The sequence below is a fragment of the Parus major genome, chromosome 7, assembly GCF_001522545.3.
Source record: "Parus major isolate Abel chromosome 7, Parus_major1.1, whole genome shotgun sequence".
Lineage (NCBI taxonomy): Eukaryota > Metazoa > Chordata > Aves > Passeriformes > Paridae > Parus > Parus major.
In genome coordinates, this window is record NC_031776.1 from 13,321,548 (window position 1) to 13,334,780 (window position 13,233).

Consider the following 13,233-nt stretch of genomic DNA (forward strand, 5'->3'; position numbering starts at 1 on the left):
TTTGGCATTTAAAGATCCATTTGTAATCATATAATTGCACAATCTGTAAGAATTATCAGAAGATATGGTTAACTGTTGCTGTAAGGTCTTTGCTTCCACCCCCTGATCGGTGTCAGTAAAAATTAATCAGGCAAATGGCATCACAACTTCCATCAAAACACTGACCAAAGGGAGGCAAGTCTCACATGCAGCATTTCTCTAATCTCATACTAAGTTACTCCTGCAAAATCAGAATATGTATTGCAAGTTTTTCTTTAATTTCTTTTTCCCCTCACGGCTTTCTTTAAGACACAGCTTACAGCTGTGTATGACTAAAGTAGTATTGTCAGGTGCAAGACTTAAGTTTATTTTAAAGCTATTTCAAGGCAAAAGATATGGCTCCCTTGAGAGGAAAATACTGACTAGATAGGAAGTTAAATAAACAAGTGGCCTCCAAGTTCAGTTAGATCTATGATATATATGGCTGGATGTTTTGTATTCCAATCTCAAAACACCTTAGCAGCTTTAAACCATAATCTATACTGACAATCGTGTTTCTGGGACAGAAGATGTGTGATGAAATTGTGTGATGTGTCTGTGTTGAGTATAAGCACAGACCTAAACTCTGGAAATACCTGCAAAACATCTCAAGTCCACTGGACAAAACTAGGAAGAACACACACTGAAGGAATTCTATTGAAAACAAGTGAAACACCTATTTTATTTGGGCTACTTAGGTAAATGGTAACTAAAAGAAAAACACACCAGTCTTCTTCCACAGATGCACAGCAAAAAGGGGAGTTAAAACTGAACAAAGGCTACCTTGGACTAAACACTGCAGGCGGATCCTCACATATGGGCTGTTCAAGACTGCAGTGAGGTGAATGGCACTTAACTGAAATGCAGAGCATGCTATGGTGCCATTCAGAGGCATTTTTACATTCAGGCACCTGATATCTGAAGAAGGGTACAATAGTATTTTACCAATTTTATTTACTTTTTTTTTTAATGCAGTAGCTTTTTAGAAAACTTTGTCCTTCAAAATTATGTGCTTACAAGGGCAGTTTAGTAATAATGAGATTGGCTCCTTGTAACGGAAGACATCTTCCAAACCCTTCAGTTGATTCTAACACTGGCATACAATGAACCCACATGTATATGATACCATGGAAACTTATTCTCCCCAAAAGGAGACTACCAACAAGTGTCATATTTGCAGCTGAAACCAACACAGCTTGTAAGCCAGAAAGCACAAAAATACCTAGAAAGCACTGAAGCACATGCTTGAATTTCCATTCAAATAAATATAACCCTATGTAGTGCTTTCACATAACAGCATTTATTAGATCAGGCCCTAGGCTCACATTACGATATGCATTTATATGTGCACATTTCTTTTTTTTTAATTCCTTGAAAGGGAAAAAAAGCACCTCAGCTCAGCATTTAACACAGTCACCAAGGTGCCTTTAGCAGTGGAAGACAGGAATGTTTCAGGTGACAATACAGAGCACGTGTCTACAGAGACTCTCAATATAGGAGCAGAAGGAGGTCGACCTCTCTACACCCCTTCAGCTCTAAAGCTCCCTACCATCCTATAATCTGTATATAGATACACATTTTCAACTAAATACATGTACATAGTAAAAGCTTTGTGCAGCATTTGGTTCCTTTGCTTATCTTTTCTAATGATTTTGTTAATTAAGATTGGGAAAGGTTTGCAAAGGAAACAGGGAGGAGGAAGACATGGTTTAGGGAAGTGAGGTATACAGCTCCCATTGACTGAAGCAGGAGTTAAAAGACCTACCTGATCTGTGCATTACAAAAATAAATTTATCATTCCTGCAAGACCATTTTAAAGCAGACTGATTTTACCAGTCCCATATATAATTTTTCAAGTGCAGAAACTTAGTTCTTTGCACTCATTTAAAGGACGAAGAAATACAACTTTCAAGGGGATCCTTTTAAGACAACCAATTAACTTAGCCATTTAAAGCCTCTGAAGACCAATAAACCTGTTTTGTGATAATATGCATGATCTAAAGTATGCCAGAGGGGAAAATGCCTGTTTACATCAATGCTGCATATTAGCAAAACAATTATAATATGGATGTGGGCAAGTCTGGGTTTTTTTGGAGGGGAAGTTGTGGGGATTTAAGGTGGTTTGGTTTGCTAGTTTCAGGTTTTTTTCTTTTTTTCCTCTTTTCAATATCAAACAATTAATTATTTTCCTAAGACAACCCAATTTCCACAATGTGTATTAGCCATCAGGACAAATGCAGTTACTTTAGGACTGGGATTATTACGTTGTAATTATTATGCTGGTAAGGTACATGGGTAATAGAAGATGTGGTTTCTAGATATCCTATGAGTGAGTAATTGATACTGGAACACAAAAATTTGCCTAAGTCAAGTCAGATGCTAATTTGAAGATCACTTTCTGTATGGTTGTGTAGTTCAAACCCAGCAAAGACTAGATGGGTTTCTTCACTATAGCTAAAAAGACAACTAAAAATATTATCAAGAATTCTAAGTAAATTGATTTAGAGGAATTTAACAGACATTTTATTTGAAATAAAGGAGACATGTCTTCTAAATATCCTTTGGTATGCAAGTTCAAAACTGTGCTACAAAGAAGTTAATACTGCTAACTACTTGATCTCATTTATATACAGGTATGAAAAGTAGGTCAGTTTTCAGCTTCTTTTAGATATATATATATACACTCCTACTCATTCATCTTCAAAGGTAAGCATAGGTTAAACTTTGATAAATATTATTAGAGTTCTTCCAAAAATTAAACATATGAAGATATCATGAAGACGATCTTGACAAATGTAATGCTGTGAAACAAATGTCACTTAAGACTTGTTTGCAGCTAAATGTTCTTAAATGTTCTAAATTCCTCATTGGAATCCTCTCATCTCAAAACTTTACTTTTTTACACTTGAACAAATCTTTGATGAAAACCAAAGGAGAATCTTATTTCACCAATACTACCTGAAAAACAAAATGGGATCCCAGGCTTTACTGACTTGAGAAAATCAAGTTCACCAATTCACAGTGCACTGTATAACAGGATGCAATTCAACTGACCTAAACAGCTAATCAGAAAAATTATTTTCTATTTTTAAACATTATTGTCTTTTTTTCATGGAAATAAGTTAAACCTAAAAGAAACAACATACCAGCAAATGCTCAGACTTACGATTCTTATTTAAAGCTGGTTTTAAATAAAGGCAACGTGCAGACCTTCACAGCTATGGAGGTCCTTCCAGAACCATCTGGCAAGGATGCCAAGCATGTGATGGTGTACATCTCCCACCTGCAAGGACCAGATCTCAGATGCAAAGGCCATGGAAGTTGCCATTCTACCTGGGGCATAAAGCAGCTCAGAGCTCACCTGCGCCCTCCTCATTCTGCTGCTGCTGCTCTGCACTGAGTACAGACTAGTCTTGAGTTTGAGAGCCCAAGAACTGTCCACATTTAAGCCTATCCCAGGTATTTGTGATGATCACCCAGTGCTTGTGATGCACTGAAATTATGCTATTCAAATGTCAAAGGTCTTCATCATAAACTGTTTCAATTATTGCAACATTTTATTTTACCTTAACTGACACACTGTATTCAGTATCTTTAATATTCAACTACTAAAAATATGAACTCAGCTGTTGTACAAAACGTACCTAACCCCCAACAGGTTCTCAAATGTGTATGCAAAGCCCTCTTTGCAAGTGAGAAGAAGAAAACTGTGTTCCCACCAAGTACTACATTAGATTCATCTCCCTTTTTCCATTCGATTCTCATAGCCTAAAACACAATAATTTCTTGCCCCCTTCCCCTCCAAATAAACACTTAGCCTTGTCTATGCATTTAAACACATTTATGCATGCATATAAAACCCATCAATTCAATGCCCCAACTGAGTTTTTTCAATCTCCCATAACACAGAAAGATCCCACATTCTGAGCTGAAATACCACTAAACTACTCTCCAAAGAGGTCCCCTGAAATCCCTTCTTCATGAAATCATAATGGACAAACATACTTCACATTCTCATGAACAAACTTAATACTTCCACAGTATCCTTAGTATTCTTAATAGATAGGCAGTTGACTAAAAATAGTATTTCTCACTTCTCTAGAGCTTATTTGGAAATACACGATGTGGGTTAATTTATACTTTTTTACATACATGGAGTATGAAAAAACCCACACCACTTAACTTTTGGAAGTTGAATCCTCTCTTAGCAAGTGACTCAGGATAATAATTCTTATTTTCTCCTAACTTTCCAGACAATCCAGTCTGTCACAGTGATTAGGCAGAATATTGCAACTATGCATAGACCCACTTGTTCACTAATCTGATTTATTATTTCATTTACAAAAGTTAATAAAATGCAACACAACTTTCTTTACAAAGTACACCAATCAGCCATCAAGAGGGATTTTTTTCCAGTAAAGAAAGTGAGGAGGAGAAATCAGTTTGAATGAGACTAACATAACTTGTAAAGATCATCCTTTAGCAGGGTAAGGAGGTATTATTATTTCTATAAAGTTAATAAATATTGTGCTTAAAGTTAATGAAATGAGATTATACATTATGTTCCTCAGGTAGTTCAACAGCTCCCCAGCCACAGGGAATATCTGATAACATTTATGAGAGATACAACACACATTCATTTCAATAAATAAATAAAAAATAACAAGAAAAGGGATGGTAGAGGGAAGAAAGGAGGACCCAAAAGGGAACACACTAGCTAACAATCACTTACACCTGCCTTGTATCTGTATCTGCTCCCCTCACCCCGTGGGATTTTCTTCTTTTAATACATACATGAATATACTTATATACACACACACATATATACATATACACACACCCCTTCGCAAGCTGATCTGGAAATTTTTATCTTTCCCTCAGTACCCAGCTTTTCTAACAGTATAGGGTTTATAATTTCAATCAGTAATATTAGAAACATATCAGATTGATAGGAAAACCCATGCTCTTCTACCATCATGTATTGCTAAACAAAAAACAAACAACAAATCAGTAATGGCTTCTCCAAAACATAGTAAGCAATTGGATACAGCACACATAAGGATCTGATATTTTCTTTTCCCAGGTCTTAAATGCATTTTGAAAATGGATATATCATCTGTTTTTTTCCCTGCTTATTTTTACAGAAAAAAAAAATATATGGCTAACAACTGGTTTGGTGAACACCAAGCCAAGAAACAAACAGGTGCTATTTTTAATTGAATTGTGCTGCAATGTTGCATAATGATTCTGCAGTGGAAATTTATCTTTTGTTTGCAGGAGTTGCCCTACTAATGAAGCAGACTGATATTTGACTAATATAGATAATGAGTCTTCCTGGGTATTTCTTCAAGATATTAAATATATAATGGGATTTCTTGGTGTATGTCTAAGTTTACTTAACAATATAAATAACTTTCAGCAGCAATATTTCCTACCTCCTTCAGCTCCTTCACCACCTCCAACTCCTTTGAAGTTATTCATGTCTGTACTTAAAACAATTTCTGATAAAGTAGTGCAACACAGATGTTCCTTGCAGAACAGCCTAAAACTGGAACTATACAAAAGAAGAGAGCAATAGCCATTTACACGAACAAATTGTAACAAAGTTCATTAACAAATGTACTGAGAAGGTCGTAACTGTCATCTATCTAATTCTGTATTCAACCATTGCAACTGCCAGAGTTTTAATTTACTGGGGAATAACAGTATTGTCAAAGCAAAGCCAAGTATCTTCTTTGTTATCAAGGAGCATCTGGCCCTACTCAGCTTTAAATCAAATGCTACTTATCTTAAATTCAATTAATTATCTGGGGGTTTGGAGACTTGTAGGGGGATTGTTTGGGGTTGGTTTAGCCCTCCCAGAACACAGTTTTAGCAGCTGTTGTGAGAGGGATTTTGCTGTGAACAAGTCAACACAGTTAAGGGCAAATATGCAAGCAAGCTAACTTGCATGAGTACATATGCTTACTACTATACCTCTACCATAGGTTCTTCGCCAACAGACTTAAGAATCAAAGCCCTAATTTCATGTTTATACATTTAAAGTGACCAAAAGATTAAACATTTTTCTGGAATCCATGAGAGAAGGTAGAAGCAGCAATCACTTGGAATCTTGAGTGTTATATTCAGTCTCTCCTGATGAAATCTGGCTGAGCCGTTTGCTTGATCCCCACAGCTTTCGCGAAAGCTGACCTGAGCGCATCTGTTTAAAAGTAATTCAGAGAAACAAAAGGAGGGGGAAGGGATAAGGTGGATAAATTAAAAAGGAATTCAGACACTGAATCTGGTGAAATGCAGACACTACAATGTACTGCATAAACAAAATATATCAACAAAAATTATTTGAAAATAAACTAAAAGTTACACTTAGGGATGATTCTTGGGACTGACAAAAAACAAGACACAAAACACTAACCACAGTCTTCTGATTTTGAACTGTTAAAGGGATATTAACCACTAATGTGTACTTATATGCTTAACCTACTTCAAACGGCTTAGAAAGAGTGTTTAGATTGCTATTTTGATAGGAAGGGAAAAGAAGAGATGAATGCCAAGCAAAAATGAACCAAATGAGAAGGAAGGACATTTTATTTTAGAGATTTCAAACAGAAATTTCTAGAAGTGGGAAAAAAAAAATAAGATGCAGGACAGTTATAGCAGAATAAAGGAGAAAGAGAAAGGTTATCTCCTGGTGTCATATATAGTATACAGTCTTCCAAAGATCCTGGGTGTAGTGTTCAGAGGAATGTTTAAAGCAGAAGTAATTCATAGTGAGCATTCCAAAGACAAGGCTGATAACAAGCAACCAGAAGCCATTTTAAATCCAGCATCTGGTTGGTCTGCAATCTGACAACAGTTTGTAAGAAACTCTTAATTACCTAAGCACAAGGTTGATGATTGGCCAGTAGTGATCAGCCTGGCAGGTGATTAGGTTCTGAAATTCCTTGCAGTTCAGTAAATAAGATCCATGCCTTTACAAGTTTGAGAACAGTTCCTCGCAGTTACTACTACAAATGTAACCTGCTTCAGAGCTGTATCAGCACAGCAGCAGTGTTCTAGAAAAGGAACGGCACTGACCAGGATTAACACTAACAAGTGATAATTGCCCAGACTTCTGCAACATCCAAAACAGCTAAGTAATTGTTAAAAACACAAAAGCATTTATTATACTCCAGATTAGATACTGTCAGTGCAGAAACACTAAAGGCCAATCTCAATACCAAGCAGCGTTTCACTTTTTGCACATTAACGCAAGTCCCTGCTAAGGATCCAATTCTCTGTGCTAAGGATCAATATCACCACTGAAAGCTGTAACTACAACACTGTCTTCTGTATATAGATAAAGTTCCAGGAATTAACACATTCCTTCCAAACTGAAAATAAGTCATTCAACAAATGAACACCCCACATACACACACTTTCCAAATATATTGATTGATGCCATTATAGAAAACTAGAAAATCTGGGACATAATGTTGTTCCTTATATGTTTGTGTTTTAAAAAAAAAAAATCTATTTACATGGATATTAAGCTTGCATATCATCTGAACTGTAAACAGAAAGTCCTGGAAAAAAAAGTCATTGGAAAGCCTCTATAACCATAAGAGGAATCCAGTCTTTGAAACAACACTTTCTGCATAGTTAGAAAAATAGATGTGATTAAAAAATAAGAAAACAAAAAGCCTTCAATCTAATGATACACACAAATTTCAGCCTACAAAAGATCTTTCTATGGAACAGGAAGCTTAGAAATGACAGTGACTGTAAAACTGCTGTTACAAGCATATGTTTACCACATAATAATTAGCTCTTTTTCAATTCTACAATAGAAAACTGAAAGTCAGTGGAAACTTCCCTTCCACATCCAGTGCACGCAAAATCAGACTATCATTGTGTGAAGCCTTTTTCCAATATTAAACTATGTATCTCCTAGCAAAAACATTTAAAAATACTGACAAATAAAGTTGCTCTGTTTTCACATTTCAAATATAAAATTGAATTAATATACACTTTTCTGGCATGTACTAAAGATCATGCAAAAGTGATAATCACATTTTCAAATAAATACATAGCAGCACAACAGAGATTGAGTTATAAAGATAATAAGCAGTTTTAAGTTAACTCAAGTACTTTGAAAGTCATGACAAGGAGTAATTAAAGCAAAAATTACGTTTTGCACAAGAAAAATTTGGCATATCTATTTGAGAGACGGATGCTCAGTAATTGATATTGCATATGCAGGACCAACAAGTTTATATTCATCATATGGAGCACAGGCATACTGGGAACCTACAGAAGTGACTCCCTGTGCATTGCCATTAGAGACTCTCAACAGAAAGAAGTAATACCTTTTTCCCCAAGGTCAGTCAATGCATATTAAAAGATACCTGATAGAAACCATTAAAAAAATAAAGAAAGTAGCTTGCTCTCTTTCACTTCCAATTTTCTTCAGGAAAATTATTTCATCAAGAAGAGGCTGACAACACTATCCCGTTCAGAAAAGGTTAGCTATTATGACTTTGCTTATTCAGATGTGAGTAATAAAGTCTGGAAGTTAGTCCAGCTGGGCTTCCCATTTTCAATCCCTATATACCTCTGATTGTTAATCAGAACTTTCAGTAGAGCAGTCTCAGAAGTTATTTGTTTCCCACTGAAAACTGAAACTTGCTCTTAAATTTACCCTGCCACAGAGGAGACCTCTTGCTCAACTGGAAAGCAGAAATAAGTGAACTTCCCACTGTTCGGTAGAAAAAGTTCTTGATGGTGGGTTTTACCTCTGCTGGCTTGCCAACACCAACGATAATCAACTTGCCGTCCTCCAAGCCAACAAGGATGTGGCTGTACTCTTTGGTGACAGAAATGCAATGGATTGGTAGTCTCATGGCTAAGGGAGAGATGCTCAGACTTAGGCTGAAACGAACAAAATTCACAGAGAGAATTGTACATCATGTATTTGCTTGCTCATATTGCAAAGAATCACATGCAAGTGAAATTGCTGCCCACAGGATGCACTATAGCACACAGTTTCTCCAGGATATAATTTGCAGTTTCAATTATCTAATTGTATCCTAAAGATTTAATTGTATCCCAAAATAGAGCTTCAACAGCAAGAACAGATGTAGATGGGTTAAGTCAGTAAGCTAAGACATTTTCAGTGAAGAACAGTGACATTAGTCCCACAGCTGCCTGACATCCCTCCCATTCTGAGGCGCAATGGAGCTCTACAGAGCTAAGCAGTAAGTGGAGCTTACAACTTAGTGTAGAACTACGTGAGGCTTGAACCTGCAGTTGCTGAGCAACCTGTGACTAATCAGGGACCAGCACAGTTTGCAAACTGACAGCTTCTCCTGTCAGTTCTAGGTGTTTAACTGGGAAGAAAGAGATCTGTTACAAACTCCCATGTTATTCTTCTCCATATCTTAGTTCCACCAAAAACATTTTTTGGGGGGGAACACAGAAAAAGCAACAGCCATCACCTATAGCACCAAGTAAAGTTTATTACATGGCCATTTCACCATAAGCCTCCATATCTGTATCTCAGTAAAAATGGTGGTGCATTACCTGTAGAGATCCCGTATGGAAAGAAATCCCTGCAAGCTGCCCATCACAATATATTCACCAGTTACACACAGATCAGACACTTCCTCCTTCAAAGTCTCAGAACCCAGATATTTCCCATTCACAGAATAGAGATGTAATGCATTCTTATCCTGAAGAGATCAAAAATAAATATGTCACAGAGGATGATAGGATAAAGAGTGTTGTACTTTTATCTTTTGCTCATTAAAAGCCACTAATCTGACAACAACGCGCATGATAACGCTGACAACAGTCTTCTTGTTGAATGATAAAAGAATAGGGACCCTATACACAATGTATATGGAGGCAAGGTTCAGTATGGAAGTTTTTGAAGCTGTCTCTCGATGCAACATTGTAGTATCTTACCTACTCCATTTAATTGATTCTAAATTTCCAGGAAACATCCATGGATTTAATAGAGGGATCCCTATTTTATAAGAACTTTTGTTAAGAAAGAAGAAAGCAAGCCTACACTCATCTTCATTATTGGTACTACTTCCCTTCCCTCCCTTGCCCTCCCAAATCCAAAAGCAGAAGGAAACATTCATCTTTCCACAGAGCTAGATCCAGAAACATTTTCTAGACAAGCCGATAACTTCTTGCTGGATTATAGACACAAGTAACAAAACCATCTTTAATTCTTCCAGCCTGGCATTACCTTGAATTTCTTCACTCCCTATTCTAATGTAGTTAATATGCCTGTATCAATGAGATTTGTTTTCCAAGAAATCTCCCATGTTTAAAGAAATCTCAACAGCTCTACCATTATTAAAGCAACTACACAGCTCCACAGACCTTATAGCTGTACGTCCAATCCCAAACTAAGGAACTGTGTGGACACTGAGCATCTTGCACCCAGAACTTACTGCTCCCCTTATAAGCCTCTGTTTCTGTGTACAGTGGAACTTGTTTCCCCTAGTTTTCCAGTCCAAAGTGGCTCTCCCTGAAAGACTCATTAGTGTATGCTTGAACATCTTCATTGCAAGTGTTTGGAGATTTTCATGAAACTCACAGGAGCACAATACACCTGTCACCCTTTAACCAAATTTCTCTCAAATTGGCTAGCAAAATTTAAAAAAATACAAAAGCTGACACTACATGCTCAAAAAGCCTCATTATTACAGGAAGTGAGATAAAGTTAGATACACTTACAATTAAAATCTTCAGTGACAGAAACAGAGGTTTTCTACAAACTTAAATACCTTGAGAGTAGTCTTTCCTTCCACACTGGTGTGGACAACTATATGGCCTTCCCAGGACACAGCCAGATTGGGAACAGTCAGCAGGAGGGAACTCTCACAAGGTGGTCGCAGAGTCCTCACGTACTGACCTTTCCGAATAGTGCGGACAATAACAGTGCCATCCTGCAGCAACCACATTTAGGGGAGTTGATGTTCAGCAGGGGAGTTATCACAACACTCAGTATTTACATACAGAGGATACAGGGAATACTTTGAAAGCACTTCAATCCTTAATGGGAGATAAGGACTCCTCTGAGCATTAGGACCTCTGCACAAAGAACCCTTCCCCTCAAGACCATGTACTATAGGCATATGAAAAAAACAAATGCAAGTAGGGAAAGAGGGAGGATAGGCAGCAAATGACTTCACAAATTATTTCACAGGTGACATTTATGAGTAGGCATTGCACGGGGTACAGAGCCAGACTTCTGCAGCCTGCCTGTGCAGTACAGTAAGGCAGACCATGAGCAAGTGGCACAGAACCTTCAGGGCTAACACACCAGGGAAGAAACAGACACTGCTGCTATGACAAGCTTAAAATCTCCAAGAAAGTCCACACATATTAAAGCTCATCTCTGCAGAATAACACCACACAGTAGGTGAGGCCTATGCTCTGCACAGCAGTTTGAGACAGTCTGATTTAAGCCAACAGCAAAGGGGATGGCACATATCTTGATAAGCAAGGCTGAAGAACAAGACCGTGAAACAGTGACTTTCTTTTGTATTATTCTTAACCTACTTCAAACACCTTTTATGGTGTGATTTTGGATGAGAAGAGGCAAAAAAAAAAGGGAAAAGTAGGAAGGTGCTTACCCTGGATCCTGACACTGCCATATCCAGTTCAGTGCTGATGCCAACACTCGAAACTTCATCAGTGTGCCCATAGAGGATCTGTAATGGTTTAGGTGCCAGGCCTACAGGCACTCCTCCCTGAGAGTAACAAAAAGTGCAATGACACATTCTCTTGCAGCTGAAGGACAAACAAAAAATGAACTTCTGGTATCTTCAGTACCAGAGATGTGTATCTGACAGAGGCCAAAGGCATAACTCACCACTCCAATACCAATGTACTGCCCTTTATGTCAGCACCTTACTTACTGAAATCCCAAGAATGAATGAACATAAAGTTACTGTGTGGGTGTGAGAGACAATATTACTTAGCTGACTCCTTCCTATCCCTGCAAGTGTCCAGGAATGCAAGGACAACAGCCCTAACAGCTGTTGTTCATATACCCCATCCACACACTCACTCTCCACCTGTTTATCTGGGCTTGTCCAGTTCTTAGAGTTTACCCTGGAATCAAGCACTAGCTTCACAGTCAAACATAAAGAACCTGAAATTTATTTTTATTTTACTTAAAGTAACAGCAACTCTTTTCATTTTTCCAAGGAAAAGGATGAAAATGGTACTTTCAGTGACGACCAATAGTATGATATGCAAAGGAAATCTTGCATTAATGCTCATTTAAAATAGCAATGTTCCCACATAACTGCAGGGTATTAGAGCTTTTGTCCCAATGAGTGCACTGTCAGCATATACAGACTTATTCTCAAACCAGTTCTAGGGAAAGCACTGTGCTTAGAGAGGAGCTATAGTGAATAGCTCTAAAGGGAACTATTTATTTTCATTTCTGTGATAAAAATTTGTTTGCCAATCATGCCCTGAAGCATGCAAGAATACAGAAGGTGTCATTGCAGAGAAGACAAGTAGAATGGAAACACCAGTATGCAGTCCATTGCTGCCACTTCATAAAGACCAAGACAAACTCTCACAAGAAACATCTACTATGCCAAAAATAGCATTTATACATCTATTAATAAAAAATACATTAAAAATCTTAAGAAAAAGCACTTCTAAAAAAATATTTCCAGAGGATAAGTTAACTCACAATGAAAAGAAAAACAAACTAAAAAAACTCCAACATTTATGCCCACTTGAGACAAAAAGCTACTTGTATGAGCACTAAGATCTTACTTTTTTAACCAAGCACTGTTACTAACAAGTATTTCTTTACAAAATTATAAATACTCCCACCATAAAGACAGCTTCCACAAAAGCCCATGCAGTTATGCATCGCTCTACTGCTTTAGCATGCTGACTTTAGTTCCACGATAAGAACAAGGTGACTTGATGAAATCTACTGTCCAAAACACGACAGCTTCCCCCAGCAATCAATCCTACTTGAATATCTCAAATGCATCAACCAGAAATCATCATTTAAATGCATAATTATGGAAAGAGCCTCACATTTTGAGTGTTAAGTACACACCACACATGAATCACACAATTACTTTCACTATGTGAAAGCATGAGACCAATATTAAAGAATTCTCAAATGCCAGTACAAATGCAAATAGTGCTGTCTTTGCTGCAGTCATCAGTACCCCCCACAGA

The 13,233-nt window shown here is 37.3% G+C and overlaps 1 protein-coding gene across 6 annotated transcripts in view; it reads right to left on the reverse strand.

Annotated features, from left to right (window-relative positions):
- Positions 1-688: 688 nt before the first annotated feature.
- Positions 689-13,233, reverse strand: part of NBEAL1 (neurobeachin like 1) — a 76,534-nt gene continuing 63,989 nt past the window's right edge. For 5 of the 6 annotated variants that reach the window (XM_015634492.3, XM_015634493.3, XM_015634494.3 and 2 more), the window contains 5 exons: positions 11,652-11,768; positions 10,800-10,961; positions 9,580-9,728; positions 8,793-8,928; positions 689-6,220 (listed from right to left, as the gene is read on the reverse strand). In XM_015634492.3, the coding sequence (XP_015489978.1) occupies positions 6,119-6,220; positions 8,793-8,928; positions 9,580-9,728; positions 10,800-10,961; positions 11,652-11,768 (666 nt within the window). In that variant the 3' untranslated portion in view covers positions 689-6,118. Of the gene's footprint in view, positions 6,221-8,792; positions 8,929-9,579; positions 9,729-10,799; positions 10,962-11,651; positions 11,809-13,233 lie in introns of those variants that run through there. The other variant, XR_004498269.1, reaches the window with a different exon arrangement.